The 21,356-nt window shown below is 44.9% G+C and overlaps 1 protein-coding gene across 1 annotated transcript; it reads left to right on the top strand.

The window, feature by feature from the left end:
* The first annotated feature begins 16,761 nt into the window (after positions 1–16,761).
* LOC138847621 (pepsin-3-like) lies at positions 16,762–20,393 on the top strand. Its single transcript, XM_070066865.1, has 6 exons — positions 16,762–16,770; positions 17,088–17,287; positions 18,199–18,315; positions 18,835–18,979; positions 19,078–19,176; positions 20,089–20,393. The coding sequence occupies exons 1-6, from the start codon at positions 16,762–16,764 to the stop codon at positions 20,236–20,238; spliced, it is 720 nt and encodes a 239-aa protein (XP_069922966.1). The 3' UTR covers positions 20,239–20,393.
* Positions 20,394–21,356: the final 963 nt, after the last annotated feature.

The following is a 21,356-nucleotide window of genomic DNA, read 5'->3' as shown; positions in this document are numbered from 1 at the left end:
GACGTAGATTTAGGTCTTTAATCCACGTTGAGTGGATTTTTGTGTAAGGTGTAAGGTAGGGGTCTTGCTTCATGATTCTGCACGTGGAAATCCAGTTTTCCCAGCACCATTTATTGAATAGACTGTCCTTGCTCCAGGAATTAGTTTTAGATCCTTGATCAAATATAAGTTGGCTGTAGATGTTTGGATTGATTTCTGGTGTTTCAATTCTGTTCCATTGGTCTATCCATCTGTTTCTGTACCAGTACCATGCTGTTTTGATTACAACTGCCCTGTAGTATGTCCTGAAGTCTGGTATTGTGATGCCTCCGGCTTTGTTTTTGTTGTACAAGATTGCTTTAGCTATTCGAGGTCTCCTGTATCTCCATATGAATTTCAGCATCATTTTTTCTAGATCTGCGAAGAATGTCTTTGGTATCTTGATTGGGATTGCATTGAATGTATAAATTGCTTTTGGGAGAATGGACATTTTGATGATATTGATTCTTCCAATCCATGAGCATGGAAGATTTTTCCATTTTTTGGTATCCTCTTCTATTTCTTTCTTTAAGGCTTTGTAATTTTCATCGTAGAGATCTTTAACGTCCTTGGTTAAGTTTATTCCAAGGTATTTGATTGTTTTTGTAGCTATTGTGAATGGGATTGATCTTAGCAGTTCTTTCTCAGTCATGGCATTGCTTGTGTATACAAAGGCTGTTGATTTTTGTGCATTGATTTTATATCCTGCCACTTTGCCAAACTTTTCTATGAGTTCCAATAGTCTCTTAGTAGAGTTCTTTGGATCCTCTAAGTACAGAATCATATCGTCTGCAAAGAGGGATAGTTTGACTTCTTCCTTCTTGATTTGTATTCCTTTGATTTCTTTTTCTTGTCTGATGGCTCTGGCTAAAACTTCCAGAACTATGTTAAATAGCAGTGGTGAGAGTGGGCATCCCTGCCTGGTGCCAGATTTCAGTGGAAATGCTTCCAACTTTTCCCCATTCAATAGGATGCTGGCTGTGGGTTTTTTATAAATTGCTTTGATTATATTGAGGAATGTTCCTTCTATACCCAATTTGCTTAGAGTTTTCATCATGAAAGGGTGTTGAATTTTATCAAATGCTTTCTCTGCATCTATTGAGATAATCATATGGTTTTTCTTCTGCAGTCTGTTCATGTGGTGAATCACATTGATTGATTTGCGAATGTTGAACCATCCCTGCATACCAGGGATGAATCCCACTGGGTCTGGGTGGATGATTTTCCTGATGTGTTGTTGTATTCTATTGGCCAGAATTTTATTGAGGATTTTTGCGTCTATGTTCATCAGGGATATTGGTCTGTAATTTTCTTTCAGTGCTGCATCTTTCTCTGGCTTAGGGATTAAGGTGATGCTGGCTTCATTGAAAGAATTTGGGAGGATTCCCTCTTTTTCGATTGTTCTGAATAGTTTGAGAAGAAATGGGATTAGTTCTTCTTTAAATGTCTGGTAGAATTCAGCAGTGAATCCATCTGGTCCTGGGCTTTTCTTTGTTGGGAGGGCCTTTATTACTGTTTCAATTTCTGTTTCAGTTATGGGTCTATTTAGGTTTTCGATGTCTTCATGGTTCAATTTTGGTAGATTGCATGTGTCCAGGAATCTATCCATTTCTGATAGGTTTCCCTGTTCGCTGGCATACAAGTCCTTGTAGTAATTTCTGATGATTCTTTTTATTTCTGTGGTGTCTGTTGTTACGTTTCCTTTTTCATCTCTGATTTTATTGATTTGGGTCTTTTCTCTTCTTTTTTTAGTTGGGCCAATGGGGTGTCAATTTTGTTAATTTTTTCAAAAAACCAGCTTCTCGCTTGGCTGATTTTTTGTAATTTTTTTTGGATTCAATCCTGTTAATTTCTTCTCTGGTTTTAATTATTTCTCTTCTCCTACTAGATTTGGGTTTGGTTTGCTGCAGTTTTTCTAGGTCCTTGAGGTGCGCTGAAAGCTCATTTATTTGGTACCTTTCCAATTTCTTGGTATAGGCACCTATTGCTATAAATTTGCTTCTCAATACTGCTTTTGCTGTATCCCATAAGTTTTGATATGTTGTGTTGTTGTCTTCATTTACTTCCAGAAAGTTTCTGATTTCTCTTTTGATTTCTTGAATGACCCAGTGTTCATTCAGGAGCATGTTGTTCAGTCTCCCTGTGTTTGCATACTTTCTGGGGTTTCCTGAGTTGCTAATTTCCAGCTTCATCCCGCTGTGGTCTGAGAAGCTGCATGGTATGATTCTAATTCTTTTAAATTTGCTGAGACTTGCTTTATGGCCTAGTATGTGATCAATCCTAGAGAAGGTTCCATGCGCTGCTGAGAAGAATGTGAAGTCTGTAGATGTAGGGTTGAAAGTTCTGTAGATATCTGTTAGATCCATTTGGGCAATAGTGTGGATTAAATCTGTTGTTTCCTTGTTGATCTTCTGTCCGGATGATCTGTCTATTTCTGAGAGTGGAGTATTGAAGTCCCCCAGTACTATTGTATTGGAATCTAAATCTCCCTTTAAGTCCCTTAACATCTCTTTTAAATAGACCAGTGCCCTGTAATTAGGTGCATATACATTTATAATAGTTACATCTTCCTGTTGAATTGAACCCTTAATCATTATATAGTGTCCCTCTTTGTCTCTCTTAACAGTTTTTGTATTAAAGTTTATTTTGTCTGATATTAATATGGCTACACCTGCTTTTTTTTTGGTTTCTGTTGGCATGGAATATCTTTTTCCAACCTTTCACTTTCAGTCTGCATGCCTCTTTGTTAGAGAGATGTGTTTCTTGTAGGCAACAAATAGTTGGGTTGTGTTCTGTGAGCCAGTCAGCCAAACGGTGTCTTTTAACTGAAGAGTTAAGTCCATTAATGTTCAATGTGACTATTGATACGTAGTGACTTTGCCCTGCCATTTTCCCGGAAATATTTTCTAGTATATGCTTTGAGCTTCCCATGCTCTTTTACTGGTAGGTGTTCTTCCTTTCCCTTCTTTCATATTGATGGCCGTGTTTCTGTGTTTCTGAGTGTAGCACATCTTTAAGTATCTTTTGCAGGGCCGGACGAGTGGCCACAAAGTCTTTCAATTTCTGTTTGCTATGAAAGGTCTTTATTTCACCTTCATTCACAAATGAGAGCTTGGCAGGATATAATATTCTGGGCTGGCAATTTTTTCTCTCTTAGCACCTGGGCTATGTCTCGCCATTCCCTCCTAGCTTGTAGGGTTTCTGATGAGAAGCCTGCTGTGAGTCTGATTGGAGATCCTCTGAGAGTAATCTGACGTTTCTCTCTTGCACATTTTAGGATCTTTTCTTTATGTTTCACTGTGGTAAGTTTAATTACCACGTGTCGTGGTGAGGATCTCTTTTGGTCATGTTTATTGGGGGTTCTATGAGCTTCCTGTACTAGGATATCTCTGTCCTTCTCCAAACCTGGAAAGTTCTCTGCTAGTATCTCACTTAAAAGGCCTTCCAATCCTTTCTCTCTCTCCATGCCTTCAGGAACTCCTAGAACTCGAATGTTGTTTTTTTTAATAGTATCCTGTAGATTCCCAACAATATTTTTTAGGTTTCTAATTTCCTCTTCTTTTCTTTGGTTTGACTGTATGTTTTCCTGTGCTCTATCTTCTAAGTCCGATATTCTCTCTTCTGCTTCACCCATTCTGTTTTTAAGGCTTTCTAATGTGTTTGTCATTTGATCTATTGAGCTCTTCATTTCATTTTGATTTCTCTTCACTATCACACTTTCCTGTTCTACTAGTTTCTGAGTTTCATTTTGACTCTTCCTTAAAATTTCGTTTTCACGAGAGAGATTTTCAATCTTGTCCATTAAGGATTTCTGTAGTTCAAGGATTTGCTTTTGAAAACTTCTAAATGTTCTTATCATAAATTTTTTGAAATCCGTATCTTGCATTTCTTCTATCTCATCATCTTCATACTCTTGGCTTGGGGTGTTTTGCTTATTTGGAGGCATCATAGTGTCATCGTTGATCTTGCTCCCTCTGTTTCTGTGTTTGTTACTCGGCATAGTTAATTCTTCTTGCGTCACTGTGCGTTTTTTTTTTCTTTTTTTTTTTTAATACTGTGTCCGTGTTAAGTGGACTGCCTGCTCAAACAATATATTTCACTTTGTGTTTCTATGGGGGTGCAAACTGTTGAAATCTTTACTTAATGCATACTAAACTGATCCTCTGTTAAAAAAAAAAAAAGAAACTATCGACTCCCATCTTGACTCTCACTGGGATTAAACATGACAATAGGTCTGATCTGATTTTATCATCATTTTAAAAAAATCATCTATCATTTTTCACTTTATGTTTCTGTGTGGGAGCAAACTGTTGAAATCCTTACTTAATGTATACTAAGCTGATCTTCTGTATATTAAGATAATCGAAAACGAATCTTGATGTGAATGGAAGGGGAGAGGGGGTGGGAAAGGGGAGGGTAGTGGGTGGGAGGGACGGTATGGGGGGGAAGCCATTGTAATCCATAAGCCGTACTTTGGAAATTTATATTCATTAAATAAAAGTTAAAAAAAAAAAGAAACATACCAGGGGACTCCAATTTAATCCCATCAAGGTGGCATGTACCAATGCCATCTCACTATTCCAAGTGATCAATTTCAGTTCACAATTGATAATAATGAAAGGACTAAGAGTCAAAGGGAGCACATAAACAAGTCTAGTACCTGCTAACACTAACCGATAGAATAAATAAAGGGGAGAGTGATCCAACATGGGAAGTGAGATACTCAGCAGACTCATAGAATGGCGGATGTCCTAAACAGCACTCTGGCCTCAGAATCAGCCCTAAAGGCATTCGGATCTGGCTGAAAAGCCCATGAGAGTATTTCAGGCATGGAAAGCCAAGACACTCTGGAAAAAAAAAAAAAAAAAAAAAAAAAAAAACAAACCTAAATGAAAGATCTCTGTGAGTGAGAGCCCAGTGGAAAAACAGGTCTTCAAAGAAGGAGGTACCTTTCTCTGAAGGGAGGAGAGAACCTCCACTTTGACTATGACCTTGTCTAAACAAGATAAGAATCGGAGAACTCAGAGGGCTTCCATAGCCTTGGAAACTCATCACTGTAGCATAGGGAGATTGCTGATGCCATAAACAGGAGTGTCAATTTGTAAAGTCAACAACAGGAGTCACTGTGCACTTACTCCTCATGTAGGATCTCTGTCCTTAATGTGCTGTACACTGAGGCTTAATGCTATAACGAGTACTCAAACATTATATTTCACTTTGTGTTTCTATGGGGGTGCAAACTCTTTACTTAATGTATACTAAACTGATCTTTTGTAAAAAGAAGAAGAAGAAGAAGAAGAAGGAGAAGGAGAAGGAGAAGGAGAAGGAGAAGGAGAAGGAGAAGGAGAAGGAGAAGGAGAAGGAGAAGGAGAAGAAGAAGAAGAAGAAGAAGAAGAAGAAGAAGAAGAAGAAGAAGAAGAAGAAGAAGAAATTATCAATTCCCAACTTGACTCTCACTGGGATTAAACATGACAATAGGTCTGATCTGATTTCATCATCATTTAAAAAATCATCTATTATTTTTCACTTTATGTTTCTGTGTGGGAGCAAACTGTTGAAATCTTTACTTAATGTATGCTAAACTGATCTTCTGTATATAAAGAGAATCGAAAATGAATCTTGATGTGATTGGAGGGGAGAGGGATTGGGAAAGGGGAGGGTTGCAGGTGGGAGGCACATTGTTGGGGGGAAGCCATTGTAATCCATAAGCCGTACTTTGGAAATTTATATTCATTAAATAAAAGTTTAAAAAAGCAAGTAATAGATAATAAACACTAAAAATTTAAAAAGCAGGAGGCAAGTATGTCCTCTACTGTATGGTCCCATATTTACAGGGAAATAAATCAATTTATTTACAACATTAGTGTTGGTTTGTACTGGATAACAGGGTTTGAGTCACTCTAAGACATTTTAGAAATGGTTTTCCAAGATGGTGGAATAGGGAGGGAGCTTACTGCTCTATTCTAAGGGAAGAAATTTTTTTAACTTTTATTTAATGAATATAAATTTCCAAAGTACAGCTTATGCATTACAATGGCTTTTCCCCCCATAACTTCCCTCCCACCCATGACCCTCCCCTTTCCCGCTCCCTCTCCCCTTCCACTCACATCAAGTCCTTGGGCCCTGCACCCCATAGGAGACCAGGAGAAGCACCTGGCTCCTGCTTTCGGATCAGCGTGGCAGTGTGATGGCCGTAGCACGCTGGCCACAGCGGCCATTGGGGGGTGAACCAACGGCAAAGGAAGACCTTTCTCTCTCTCTCTCTCTCTCTCTCTCTCACTGTCCACTCTGTCAAAAAAAAAACAAATAAATAAATCTTTAAAAAAGAAAATAAACCTTAGTAAACAGTATGAATGGGAATAGGAGAGGGAGGAGAAAGTGGGGTGGGTAGGGCAGGTATGGTGGGAAGAATCTCCATGTTCCTAAAGTTGTAGTTATGAAATATATGAAAGCAGTATTCCTTAAATAAAAGTTTTCTTTGGAAAAAAGGTATTCAAGGAATTCAGATCAAGAGAAACACTATAAAAGGCACCATAGGTGGCTTGAAGATGAAAGGAGAACCATGAAGAGCAATACAGGTACCTTAAGGAGCTAACAGACAGTCTGAAAACCAGGGATGAAACAGAGACCACAGCCATGCTACACGGAACTAATGAGCATGTGGTGATTCCCCCATACACACAGACACACAGCCTCCAGATAAGAGCCTAGGACTGCTGACAACTTGATTTCAGCTTTGAACTGAAGAAGACAAATCAATCAAGCTCCCCTAGATTTTTGATCATTGACAGAATTCTGAGATAAGAAATTTTAATGGATTTTTTAAAAAATTTAAATACATTTTAAGAATTATTTATTGATTATTTGAAAGGCATAGTTTCAGAGAGTCAGAGGCAGAGAGACAGAGAGAGAGGTCTTTCATCTGCTGGTTCACTCCCCAAATGGCCATAATGGCTGGAGCTGAGCCGATCCGAATCCAGGAGCCAAGACCTTCTTCTGGGTCTCCCAGGCAGACTCAGGGGCCCAAGGACTTGGGCCATCTTCCACTGCTTTCCCAGACCATAGCAGAGAGTTGTAGCCAAAGTGGAGCAGCCAGAAATCGAACCGATGCCCATATGGAATACCAGCACTGCAGGCGGCAGATTTTACCCACTATGCCACAGCGTTGGTGCTAAATATATTTTTAATTATTCAAAAAGAGTCAGTTTGAGAAACACACACACACATGTACACACACACACACACATGGAAAGAGAGAGAGAGAGAGAGAGAGAGAGAGAGCGAGAGAGAGCGCGATTCTTCTATTGGTTCATGCTTGTGATTGAGCGAGGCTGAAGACAGCAGCCCAGAAATCAGAGACTGGTGGCAGGACCAAAGGGCTTGATGCATCACCGAATGGCTCTCAGGCTGTGCACTTTCAGGAGACTGGAACTGAGAGTACAAGGATTGGAACCCAAGCACTGCAATACGGGGTCTGGGCATCCCAAGCAGCATCTTAAACATTGCTTCAAACATCTGCTCCCCCAATTTTTATTTACTGATAAAACATATTCTTGGAAAACTGTGTTACGAAAAACTATACACATAACTCAAAATTTTTTGACTCACATAAATGTATCTTTACTTCTATTTTTTCCATGAACTAGTTGAAGTCCCTTCATGTTATGTGCACACTCAAACCAAAACCAATGGGCCTGTAAATGGAATCCTAACACCTGCCTGCATCTCTGTAAGAGCAGAAGGTTTGGGGCTGAGAAGTAGAGAACACAGTGCTCCTGTGTGGTTGGAAGACCATGCCCTGGGCTCAGAACAAGGTGGACAGTGCCAGGGACCAGCTGTTGCAAGGCCAGTCACTTAAGTGCCATAGTACCTGTCACAAGACTCCATCTCTGGCTTGCCAGGAATGATTTGTTCAACCTCATTCCTTTGCTTAACCTGAAACATTCATGGAACATTGCTGAGCACATGGGATGTTGGCATTGGTGGCCTGTATTAGAAACTCTATCCTCAGTGCCCCAAAGGCCAGGCACGGCACAAGCACACTGAGTGCCAGGCAGGGATAATGGCAGAGTAAACTTTCTTGTCTTATCTCTTTGCTGGGCCAGCCTGGTACAGTGAGATTGGGTGGCTTCTTTGCCACCAACACTAGATCAACCCTGGAGGTGAATCAGATAGCCCAGAATCAGGATTCCGCTCTGTCTCCCAAGATTTCAGGTAAAGAGGACCATGAAGACAGCTTCTCTGGGTGCCCCTGGTGTGGTCATCACATAATGACCAAATACATTCTAACCCAGGGGCAGAAACCAGATAGGACATTCTTCTAAGGAAAGAGCTCTTCTGAGACCCAAGGTCCAGTCCTGACAGTTTCACACTTGGTTATGAGAACCTGCTCTGACCACCTATCCCCTCAACTACAAGATGGTGATACAGCAGAAACAGTAATTTACTTATTTTTTTAGAAAGCTTTTATTTAATGAATACAAATTTCATAGGTACAGCTTTAGGAACATAGCAGTTCTTTCCCCCATACCCACCCTCCCAACCCCTCTCCCATCCCACCTCATACTCCTTCTCCCATCCCATTCTTCATTAAGATTCATTTTTACTTATCTTTATATACAAAGACCAACTCTATACTAAGTAAAGATTTCGGTACGTTTACCACTATTGCCTGACCTTGTACAAGGCATGTCCATATTACTATAGACCTTCTGTTCCTGGCCGCAGTATTATAGATTCCCTGACATCATCCTGGGCATTTAGAGTATTTTAGGGGTCAAGATCATTTCAGGTTCCTCAGTAATAGTCACAGTGGTAGCTTCAGTCAAGACCCACAACAAGGTGCTGGGAGCTGCTCATAAGCTCTTGCCTCTAGCTCCAGTTGAGGCTGCACATGGAAACAACACACAGGGAGGGTGTTCCTCCAGTGCAGCACTTCAGCCACACTCTGTGGGCTCAAGGAAAGTTTCTGGCTCCCAGGTGGTACCTCCAGTGGAATCTCTGGAAGAGCAGATTCCCCTGCCTCCTGATTTAGAACAGAATGTAAGGAATGTTAGAGTCAGTACCAACATCCATCCCATAACATAGCCGAGCAAAGTCAGGTGGCCACTTTGCAGGGAGCCTGTTCTGATTCCAGCAACCTGCACATTACTGACCGCAGCCTCCAGCAGAACTTCATCACCAGGTTCTGGGCAACAATACCACATAAGGGAAGGGCTTGTTCCCCAGACAGATATCGTATCTGCTCCCATAACAACTCGAGGTAAAGGAAACAACTTCATCCAAAGCTTGTCTGAAGACTGCACATCCCATGTCCTATCACAGGTGCATGTCTGTATGTTCCAATCCCATAGACTTCTCCAACCCCACTGGGAGCCAACAGACCTTGGCTCTTTTGTTCATCACGTCTTGAAGAAATGACCAACAGCTGCCCCAGACCATGGTACAATAGATTTCCCATTGGATCTTCTGACTTCTTAAAGCTCCCAACTGGAGTTCTTGCAGCAAACTTGTTTGCAATTATCCAATGTCAGATGACCTGTAAGAGTTCCCTTGGGGACTTCTAGCCACCCAGTGTTGTTCTAAAACCACTGATAAATGGGGAAACAACATGTATTTATCATAAGCCAGCAGTGCTCCATTTAGATGATGCCAATTATGTTGGCAACATAAAAATATCATAATCATTGCCAGTGGAATCTGTGCACTCTTCCTTTAATCAGACCTCATGAGGGTGTTGACCTTGGCACATCAGTGTCACAGTGCAGTTTCTTCATAGTCAGTTTGAACTGACTATGAAGTCAGTTGGCCTTGAACTGTTGGCCTTGACATCTGCAATGAACACAGGTGTGTGTTCTGGCTTTATCATGGCTGACTCAGTGTCAGGGAAATGTGATGAAGACACTGGGGTCGATCCTGTCTCTCTGGGGCATGCTCTTCCAAGGACAGTGAGTGGTGTCCAGAGACCCAACTAGGCCATAGGAATATGAGTGACCTGTGCAAGCAGGAGTCTCTTACCTGTTATTCTGATCTGCTACAGAGATTAATAACCATAGGATGGTGCAAGATTTGTTTTGTTTTGTTTTTAGGTTTGCACTTTCTTCCACATCCAGTGAACCAGCTCTGCAGGGATTGGTTCCACCATAAAATTCCAATAAGACTTAGCATCCAGAAATTGCTGAGACAGAACTGCTGCCAAACCCAATGTGAGTGTGTAGCAACCCAGAAACCACATGTTCCTCCCCCTACCTTCTGACCTCCCAAGCCCTTAGTCTCTTGAGTCAAGGCCAGTCTGGTAGACCCCTCTACTGACACCAACTGTGTGCAGACAATGCCTACAAAGACCCTCGCAAGGTCTCAAATTGGGTTTTCGTAAAGCTTTCTCTTGACACAGCTCCCAGTGAAGCCAGATGTACAGAGACATCCTCCACACCCCAGAAACCAGTGCTGCAGCAGTTGACACAATCTGGGTGACCTCCCATTCAGCTGGATTCAGTTCTGCCCCCATCTACCAGAGGAGTGTACAGGATCCAATGAGTAGGGTCAAGGCACCAGCCCGCCAACTACATGGCAAGGCTGAGGATTGACAAGCTACAAATTTGTGTTCTCACAGCCCCTTCCTCAGGTTCAGTAATTTGATCATCGGCTCATGGGCCTAAGGGAAACCCATTTTGCTGCACATTTATTTTTATTTTTTTATTTTTTTTAACTTTTATTTAATGAATATAAATTTCCAAAGTACAGCTTATGGATTACAATGGCTCCCCCCCCCATAACGTTCCTTCCACCCGCAACCCTCCCCTTTCCGCTCCCTCTCCCCTTCCATTCACATCAAGATTCATTTTTGATTCTCTTTATATACAGAAGATCAGTTTAGCATACATTAAGTAAAGATTTCAACAGTTTGCTCCCACACAGAAACATAAAGTGAAAAATACTGTTTGAGTACTAGTTAGAGCATTAAATCTCAATGTACAGCACACTAAGGACAAAGATCCTACATGAGGAGTAAGTGCACAGTGACTCCTGTTGTTGACTTAACAAGTTGACACTCTTGTTTATGGCAGCAGTAATCACTCTAGGCTCTTGTCATGAGCTGCCAAGGCTATGGAAGCCCCCCGAGTTCACTGACTCTGATCATATTTAGACAAGGCCATGGTCAAAGTGGAAGTTCTCTCCTCCCTTCAGAGAAAGGTACCTCCTTCTTTGATGACCCGTTCTTTCCACTGGGATCTCACTCGCAGAGATCTTTCATTTAGGTTTTTTTTTTCCCCAGAGTGTCTTGGCTTTCCATGCCTGAAATACTCTCATGGGCATTTTAGCCAGATCCGCATGCCTTAAGGGCTGATTCTGAGGCCAGAGTGCTGTTTAGGACATCTGCCATTCTATGGGTCTGCTGTGTATCTCACTTCTCATGTTGGATCATTCTCTCCCTTTTTAATTCTATCAGCTAGTATTTGCAGACACTAGTCTTGTTTATGTGATCCCTTTGGTTCTTAGTCCTATCATTATGATCAATTGTGAACAGAAATTGATCACTGGGACTAGTGAGATGGCATTGGTACATGCCACCTTGATGGGATTGAATTGGAATCCCCTGGTATATTTCTAACTCTACCGTTTGAGGTAAGTCAGCTTGTTGCTGCACATTTTAAAGGATAAAAATAGGCATCCAGATGAGAAGATGGAGAGGGCAAGGGCTGGAAGGGGCCCAAGGCCCAACCATCTGGATTGGGGAACCCCCTCCCAGCAGAGGGATAACTTTCTGTTTACATTTACATACTCCCAATAACCCATTTTCCAGAACCCTGAAACACTCTATTTGGGGAAGTTTTTGGGTCTTCATTGGCTTGATTATTGGTAGGCTGAGTGGACATCTCAGCATGGATTCTTCAAACTCCCTCCACCCAACTCACAGGAACCCTCTATAATGAGGTGGGTCTTAGCACCTACTATGTTACAATCACATAGCAGAGAATTTCATTATGGCTGGCAAAAGGCAGGGAAATTAGAGTTACTATGACCCACCAGGGGAAGAATAAGTCTAGATTCTGTGCCTTGAGGAGTTAGTGATGAACTAGGAACCAGGGAGAAGAAACCAAATGTATCTACAAATAGTCAGGTCCCATAATATCACATCCAAATGAAGTCATCTAGAGAGGGATGAGTCCTGATCCCCAAATAACCAAATGCTCACAAGATCTGGAGTGGTAGATACAGCAACCCAACCATTGCTAAGTGGGCAGCTGCTCTCAAAGAACCCCAGCCAGCAAGCAACATCATCAATGCTGTGTTCAGAGCACTGCTGACCAATCTTGCCACAACACTGAGCTTGGGAAGTTGTACATGGACCCTCTCATTTCATAAGGCTCAGCCACCACTTAATGGATGTCTAGCTCTTGCCAGGTGCACTCCAACTGTGTGATGCAGTGTTAGTGGAAAGCTACTCAACTAGCAACTTCTTAGAACGTGACTCTGAGCAGAAGAATCTTATCAGGAAGAGTTCTGTTTGAGATTGTGATAACAGGTAGCATTTACAGGCTGATAAGGGCTATTACAGTCGGGACAAGGGCCATATATAAGCAGCAGCTCCTGCCTGCTTCTGCACACCTTCCACTTGTCCTGCCTTCTCCAGTGTCTTGGGAGCCAGGAAGAACCATGAAGTGGCTGCTGCTGCTCAGCCTGCTGGCACTCTCTGAGTGCATCATCCACAAGTGAGCCTGGTGACCAGCAATGGGAAGATGCCTCAAGGGGCAACTTCCCAGCCCGCTGCTGCCTCCCTGTCTATCATATTTCACCTTCCATTCATCTCATATGCAGTCTCCCTTTTTGTCTCTGTTTCTACTCCCATGGGGAGGCAGCCGTGGTTTGGTTTCAGCCCCATCATGGTGATCCGTAACCTCGTCTCTGCACTTCACGGAGCTTCTCCCCTCCTCCTAACTTCACTTCTCCTAAACCAGTTTCCTTGTCCTTCTCTGGCCTCTGTAGCATCTCCTGAGCAGGATCCCTACCCAGTTGCCCCTCCTCCCGTAACCATGTGTATTCCAATGCTCTGCCCCAGGGTCCCCCTGGTCAGAAAGAAGTCCTTGAGGAAGAACCTGATTGAGAAGGGCTTGCTGAAGGACTACCTGAAGACTCACACCCCCAACCTGGCCACCAAGTACTTGCCCAAAGCTGCCTTCGACTCAGTGCCCACTGAGACCCTGGAGAACTACCTGGATGTGAGTGCATGGGCAGGGGGAAGGGGCAGCCCCAAGGACGGAGCCAGCAACAGAGAGGGTGTCTGGGGGACACGAATGACAGCCAGGTTCTGCTCCCTGGATCTCAGCAGCCAATGGCAGTCGAGGAAATTCACAATCATAATTGTTGCTGTCATTTGTTCATCATTCATTCATTTGTTCTTTCAATGTTTATTTATCCTGAATGTCCTGATAGGTGTCAGGCCTTCCGCCTGGTCCAGGGGGCAGCAGGGAGCAGTCACAGTTCCATAGGGGGAGAAAGATGGACTCACTGAGCATCAACACCTAGTGACAATCACGGTTAGGAAGAGGTCCACCAAAGGAGGAGTTACTTGTTGAGTGAGAGGTTCCTGGAGGACAGTATGGCTTCCTGGGGGGTAGTGAAGGAATAGCAGTGTCTCCAAGAGAAGGAGAAAATTCTTGCGAGCAGGAGGGCTTGTGCTCAGCCTGTTCCCATATTGAGCCTTGACATTTGAGGAAAGAAGAAAAGAGTGTGAGAAAAGTGGAGAAGGAAGGAGGGTGGTAGCAAGTGAGTCAAGGGCCATGAGTTGGACCAGTCACACAGAGGCCAGCGACTGACATAGCCTGGTCCCTAATTGCCACAGATTGATCTGAATCACTGGAGTGGTACACTCAGACTCTTAACGTGGGACCAATGGCACACCTTGGTCTTCAATAGACATGGTGTGTCCTCTGTGTGAGTAGAACATGACCAAGAGTACAAAGTGGCCTTGCCTGTGGTCAAGAGCTTTGCTTATGAGATACACAAGACCGTTTAAATAAGGGGGCTCTACTGCATACAGACCTGGTGATCTTGGTCAAGTCATTCACATTTTCTGAGCCTCAGTGTCCTGGTCTACAATACTCTTACAGTCACCATCCACGGGTGGCTGCAAGTCATTACCACCATAGAGCTTCTGGGTGTGCTTCCCACAGGCCCCAGCTGGTTCTTGGCAGAGCTCAGAAACACCACCCCATTTATTCATTTCACAAATATTTATGAAGACATACTAAATGCCAGAGGCTCGACATTTGCTATAGACACAACAGAGAGCAAGGCAAAGTTTGAGGGCTTATATTCAAGAAAGGAAGACAAACAAACCAGCATGTGAGATGAATTATGATCATGAGAGGGGACATAAAGCATAATTATTTAATTAATAATTGTGGGAAGAGGAAAAGAAGAGGAGGGGCACTTTGGTTAAAATGGTCAGGAAAGGCTTCTTGGCAAAAGTGACTGGACAAGAGCTCTGAATGATGAAGGAGTCAGCCAAGGGATGGTCCAGGAACATACATTTTCAAAGCACAACAAACAGCCAGAGCAAAGGCCCTGGGGTGGGATGGAGCTCGTCATTGTCCAAGAATAGTATAGAAATATGGAAACTGGGGATGGTCTACCAAAGGGAAAGTGTTGGCATTGAGAATAAAACACTGAGTTTCCTTTCTTAAAATCTGCTGTCCACACTGAAGTTTGGGAATGAGAGATTCCCATGGGTTCCCTTGTTTAACTGACTTGCATGTCTCCAGATCAGCAAGTTAATGGACAAGCATCTGAGGCCTAGCTGGTTGGGTGCCATAGGTTACACCCTACCCTCTGAGAAGGTGTGCTCCCCAGGAGGGTGAGACTGACATGGGCAGGGCACTTGCTGAGAGAGGACAGCAGATCTGCCTGGGGAATGAATGTTCTTAGCAGAGAACATCAGAGGCAATCAGGGAGCAGAGAAGATATCAAGGAGGTGTGAGGCGGGCTGGGATGTGAAGGAGTGTGCACTTCATGGGGAAGTGAGAAGAGAGGAAGAGACGATGGAGACTTGGATGAGTAGGTGCTCTGGAGGCAGGCCCAGATGGGGAGTTGCAGGTCTTTGAACTGTGCTGTCCTGGCCCCTGCAGACAGAGTACTTTGGCACCATCGGCATCGGAACCCCCGCTCAGGACTTCACCGTCATCTTTGACACTGGCTCCTCCAACCTGTGGGTGCCCTCTGTCTACTGTTCCAGTGCTGCCTGCAGTGAGTGCCTGCCATGCCCAACCCTGTTTTCCCATGCTTTCCCTGACCACTCAGAGACTTCTCACAGCACCCGCTTCAAGCCTGAAGGAGTCACTCAGGGATTCAAGGCACAGGTTTCCCCAGGCAGCTTCAAGGAGCTAGCAGTAGGCACAGGTGCTCAGGGCATAAAGTGATGACTCGAAAATGCAGAGTTAGACTCCTGGAGGAGAAAGCATATAGTATTTTTTAAAACATTTTTTATTTTATTTATGTATTTGAGAGGTAGAGTTACAGACAGTGAGAGGGAGAAACAGAGAGAAAGGTCTTCCTTCCATTGGTTCACTTCCCAAATGGCCACTATTGTAGGAGCTGCACCAATACGAAGCCAGGAGCCAGGTGTTTCTTCCTGGTCTCCCATGTAGGTGCAGGGGCCCAAGCACTTGTGCCATCTTCTACTGGAAAGCCTGTAGAATTTTAAAGCAAGGAAGGGATGAAGTGCTGCTTGTTGGCCAGCCATGCCGAGTCCCATGTGACACAGTGGGCTAGAAGCTGAACTGAGACTCTTGAGATGAGTGTGTAACTCAATTAAAAACACAGAGACAAATCACTGCTCTGGTAATGAAGGAGACATTGTCGTTGGAATTCACCACAATGTTTAAAGTTCCAAACTCTTCCTGCTTTCTGGCCGAGTTTTAAGAAGAGTTGTCAGTAGAATCAGGGGTGCCCTAACAAGAGCCTTGGCTGTGAACGCACTCAGCACCATGGACAGCCACACTGCTGTGCTCAGGGCTTGCCTGGGTGCCTTGGGAGGAACTGTGGTAGGCTGGCATCATCCACCAGAGAGATGGTGCTGACTGCCAAAAACTTGCGATTGGAACCTGGAATTTCTGCCATCCAAAGGCCACCTTAAAGGTCATCCTGTAGCAAAGGTCATCTTTCTCCTCCATAGTCCCACCCAAGCCAAGAAATCCCATCCCAGGAAGACATGCCCATTCCACCACCCTTGTTTGCCCTCTGGAAGTTAATGATGTCACCCTTTACCTTTGCAGGCGTCCATAACCAGTTCAACCCTGAGGACTCCTCCACCTTCCAGGCCACCAGCGAGTCTCTCTCCATCACCTATGGCACTGGCAGCATGACAGGCTTCCTGGGATATGACACTGTGAAAGTGAGCACTTGGGGGCTATGCACCCTCACACAGCCTGTGCCTCGGGCCATTTTCCAAGGACTTGGGGACCACAGTAAATGTCCCAAAGCAAGTTCACTCTAACAGTATGGATCTCAGAGATCACACAAGAAATCTAACAGGCAGTGCAGGGAGTATGTGGCAGAGCTGTCACACACACTCAGGGGTTAACCATATGAGCATAATGGGAGTGCTGCCTGGGAAACTCAGCCACGCTCAGTGCTGAATGGAGGAAGTGGGGAGAGGGGACACAGTCGCTCAATTCTCTTTCAGCATCTCCTCCACAGCCTCCTCCTTCCTCTAGTCACATGAGCTCCACAAATCTCCAGGGCATGGCAGGGGTAAAGTGCTCCAGGTTGCTGGAGTCTGCCTTCCATCTGCCCAACCGAAATCCAAACGCACAGTGACTATCCATCCTGCAGCAATATCTCACAGTGAGTCACACACTGTGGCCACCTGACAGCAGCTGCCAAGGTTCTGCCCAATGGAGAGTCAAGCATTTCAGGGGATAGTCCCTCTTCCTGCTTTCTGTCTTGTTCCCTGGGAGCTAAGTCCTCCAGGAGATGAAGCAGGATCCCTCTGAGTCCAGGGCTGGAGCCCAGAAGTGCTCCATGAACAGGTGCTCATTGTGGACCTCCTCTCTGTGCCCCCTACACAGGTTGGAAACATCGAGGACACCAACCAGATCTTTGGGCTGAGTGAGTCAGAGCCTGGCTCCTTCCTGTACTACGCTCCCTTCGATGGCATCCTGGGTCTGGCCTACCCCAGCATTTCCTCCTCTGATGCCACGCCCGTCTTTGACAACATGTGGAACGAGGGCCTGGTGTCTGAGGACCTCTTCTCCGTCTACTTGAGCTCGTAGGTTTTGGCTAGCCTGGGGCCTTTCCCACACGGACCATTTTCACTTCCCTTCCTCCCTCCCTCTCTCTTTCTCTTTTTCTCTCTCTCCTTCCCTCTCTCTCCCTCTCTGACAAACAAACAGTCTTCATTCATTGTTATTACCAGCATAAGTTTTTGTCATTTGATTTCTTCAGTTTCAATAATCATTAGCCATTTGCTTGCCAGGGCCAGTTGCTTCAATCTTGGCCCTCAAAAGACACTACTTAAAGTGAACCCTCTTAAAAGAGTGTCAAGATTCACAGAAAAAAATGAAAAGACATGATTAGAGCATATGAAGGGACATAAAAAAGTTCCTGGAAAGTGAAAATAAAAAATACATTTAGGGAGTGGGTGCCTGGTTCAGTGTTTAAGTCACTCTGTGTGGTGCCCGCATCTCTTATCAAGTGACTGGTTTGAGTCCTGGCTCCTCTTTTTAGATGCGGCTTCATCATACTGCCCACCCAAGGAAGGAGCAAGCAAAAACTGAAGTACTTAAGTCACTGTCATCCACATAGAAGACCCAGATTGAGTTCTGTGATGCTGGATTCATTCTGGGTCAGCCCTGGCTGGTGCTGACATTTGCATAATCAATCAGTAGATGGAAGATGCCTGAATGTCTCTCTCAACCTCTCTTTCAAATTAAAAATACATAAAATATTAGTTTACTTTAGTGCAAAAATTTTGAAACACATCATGGTTTTTTATAGCATGCATTTTTCCAGGAACATTTTGCAAATTTCTTGTATGCACAGACTCCAATATATATTTTGCCCCAATATGAATTATTTTAATTCTATTTTTCTAGGAAAAATGAAGTATCCTCATAGCAGATATGCAAACCATGAATTAATGAATTCCTGTCTTCTCCCCTACCCCTCCTTTTTCCACAGTGATGACGAGAGTGGCAGCGTTGTGATGTTTGGTGGCATTGATTCTTCTTACTACACTGGAAGCCTGAACTGGGTGCCTGTTTCTTATGAGGGCTACTGGCAGATCACTCTGGACAGGTGAGAGTGCCCTGCTGCATAGCATCCTGGCCTGATCCCATATCCCACTTCTTTATGGACTTGTTGTCGATCTGATGTCCAGATCTACCTGGAACAGCCAGTACAGGGGAGAACTGGAAACTGGTCAACCCACGGAGAGCCCAGAAAAGGCACCTCACTTGAAGGGGAGGAAAGGGCGGTCTGGGAGCCCAGCTCCACAAAAAGGATGGGACAGCTACTTCCCTGTGGTCAGGAGGCATGCCCTCACCCAGCACATTTGGGAGGATACAGAAACCTACCTGTCCATACCTCTCAGCATTTAAGGGGCCAAGAATGCATTACACAAACTGCCTCTGTAGCAAGAATATCACTAGCAGTCTAGGATTGGGGCAAAATGGCTAGGAAACTGTCCCAGCCAAGCATGCCCTGACCCATTGAAGCCTGAATTCCAGTGATTCTGACCCCTCAAGAGGGTCCAACTAGGGTCACCACTGTAACCTCTTGGGATTCAGGGTACCCTCCCTTGCCTGTCCTACTTAGCATCACCATGGATGGAGAGACCATCGCTTGTGCTGATAGCTGCCAGGCCATTGTGGACACGGGCACCTCTCTGCTGGCTGGCCCCACCAGCGCCATTTCCAACATCCAGAGCTACATTGGAGCTTCTGAGAACTCTGATGGCGAGGCAAGTCCAGCCCCAAATGCTCTCTGCTAGACACTTGTGGGGGGAGTGCCATGCACAAAGAATGAACCCCTTCCAACCCCCACACTCACACCTTCCAGATGATCGTCAGCTGCTCATCCATGTACTCCCTGCCCAACATTGTCTTCACCATCAATGGAGTCCAGTACCCTGTGCCCGCCAGTGCCTACATCCTGGAGGTAAGGGAGCACTCGGCCAGGCGCCAGACGGCCACACAAAAGGAGGCTGCACACTGCCCTCTGCAGGAGGGATTTCACACTTCTCTCTGCTGATGCTAAGAGGCAGACTGACCCCTGCTCTGCATGGCCAGTAGACAAAAAGAGCCTATCACATCCATGCAGGAGTGAGAATTGGAGGAAGCCCCTAAAGGAATAGTGAGGCAAAAGATGATGGTGGGAAAAGGGGATTCTGATATTTAGACCTGTATCTGACTCCCTGGTCTCAATCTGCTGCCCATCATTTCTGATCAAGGTGCATGTCCTCTCAGCATTCATTTCCTCAGCTAAAACCGGAGGTGTCAGCTCATCCCCCTATGTGATGTGTGCACTTAGGGGGTTTGGTAAGACTGAGCACAATTCAGTCCAACAACCTTCAAGAAACTCCTGGCTTCCTACTACATGGGCTGAGCTTACTCTGTGAGAAGTATTCATACCTGGTGCCTTCTCTAGGCAAGTGCAGCCTTGCAGCCAAGGCTGAGCAGAGTAACACAGGGAGGAGGAGGAACCCCTGGCTGTCAGCTGTGCCACGGGTGGCAACAGAAATAATGAGAAGTGGCTACGCCCTCAGGGAATCCAAATCTCCTTCCCAGAATCTGACTTCAACTTCTGCCTAAACCCCGGTGCTGAGGTCAGGGTTCCTGTGTCTGCCAATGGCAGCATACAATGCCTGGCAATCCATCCCATCAAGAGTGCAGGGATCGGTTTCTGCAGGCTGATCCCAGCCCAGCAACAGCCACATCCCTGGAAAATGAGGCACAAATCCCCTCTTGGCATGGCACTTGCAGCCAGAGGCAGGAGCCATTCATGGTTATCTCCCAGTGCTTGTAACCCTCACCCTGTTCCCCATCTCCTGTGCTATTCTCTGCTCTGCAGGAAGATGACGCCTGCATTAGTGGCTTCGAGGGCATGAACCTCGACACCTACACTGGCGAGCTCTGGATCCTGGGTGACGTCTTCATCCGCCAGTACTTCACCGTCTTCGACCGTGCCAACAATCAGCTGGGCCTGGCTGCCGCAGCTTAAGCCTGCAGCTTTGAAACCACGTCCCAGCAGATTTGGCCTAGTCCTGCAACCCCTGTAGGTAGACGGACTTCTCCTGATTGTTCTTCCAGAAACACAGTCACCTTCCAATAGAAGTAGATGGTTGGCCCTGTTCCCACTCACACCCATAATGTAGAATAAAACAGCTGATGAAAACATGTTTGTGGCTCCTTCTCCTCACTAGTATGTCTCCTCCCGTTGCTGGGGTCAGAACACCAGGCAGACAAGCAGAAATGACCATGTCTCCTTGGACAGCAGCAAACACAGTGACATTTCGTAACTGGGCCAGAAGCAATTGAGTGAGAGGCAGAGTGAGAAAAAGGACATGGAAGGGGTGAACGGGACACAGATGCCATTTGGGAGTATTCAAAAGCTGGAATGATTCTATTCAAAACACCTTTGAAAGGCTGGTTGCAAATTCCGTATATAGGCTAAACTAAAGGGCATGACACAGGAATCCTAGCTCAGAAAAACTGTTCTCTCTATATATATGATTTTCAATAATTAGAAATTAACATTTCAGATTCTATGTCAATACAAAATTGCTTTTCATTAAAGGGAGCTCTTGTTAGAAAGAAGTGTGCAGCAAACCCAGCCTAAGCAGTGTGTTCCAGGGAATGGTGCTAGGCTCTGTAAGCCTCTCTCTCTCCCCCTCTCTTTTACTAAAAATTTACTTATTTATTTTAGAGGCAGAGTAACAGGGACAGGGAGAGACAGAGAGAGGTCTTCCATCTGCAGGTTCAACAGCCAAATAGCTGCACCAGTGGAGCTTGACTAATCGGAAGCCAGGAGCCAAGAGTTTCTTCTGTGTTTCCCACGCAGGTTCAGGGGCCCAAGCACTTGTGCCATCTTCCACTGCCCTCCCAGGCCATCAGAAGGGAGGGAGGCAGACTGGAATTGGAGCAGCTGGGACTTGAAGTGGTGCCCATATGGGATGCCAGCACCACAGGCAGAAGCTTAACTCACTATGCTACAGTGCCGCTCTCTAAGTCCTCTCTTTGGGCCTCAGTCTCCCAACTTGGTGGAAAGCAGAGCACAAAAGAGTACCAGGTCAGGAATAAGAAAGACAGAGGCCTGGGCTTCAGTCCAACCCTGCCCAC

The sequence above is a fragment of the Oryctolagus cuniculus genome, chromosome 1 (assembly GCF_964237555.1).
Source record: "Oryctolagus cuniculus chromosome 1, mOryCun1.1, whole genome shotgun sequence".
NCBI classification, from domain to species: domain Eukaryota; kingdom Metazoa; phylum Chordata; class Mammalia; order Lagomorpha; family Leporidae; genus Oryctolagus; species Oryctolagus cuniculus.
The sequence above is the reverse complement of the archived record's forward strand: the minus strand, read 5'-3'. Positions and strand labels throughout refer to the sequence as shown.

Excerpts from the sequence above, each read along its gene's own strand:
- LOC138847621 (XM_070066865.1), top strand. Across the intron at positions 17,288-18,198 it reads TTCTCCGTCTACTTGAGCTC|TGATGACGAGAGTGGCAGCG; the intron begins GTAGGTTTTGGC and ends CTTTTTCCACAG. Across the intron at positions 18,980-19,077 it reads CTGAGAACTCTGATGGCGAG|ATGATCGTCAGCTGCTCATC; the intron begins GCAAGTCCAGCC and ends CACACCTTCCAG.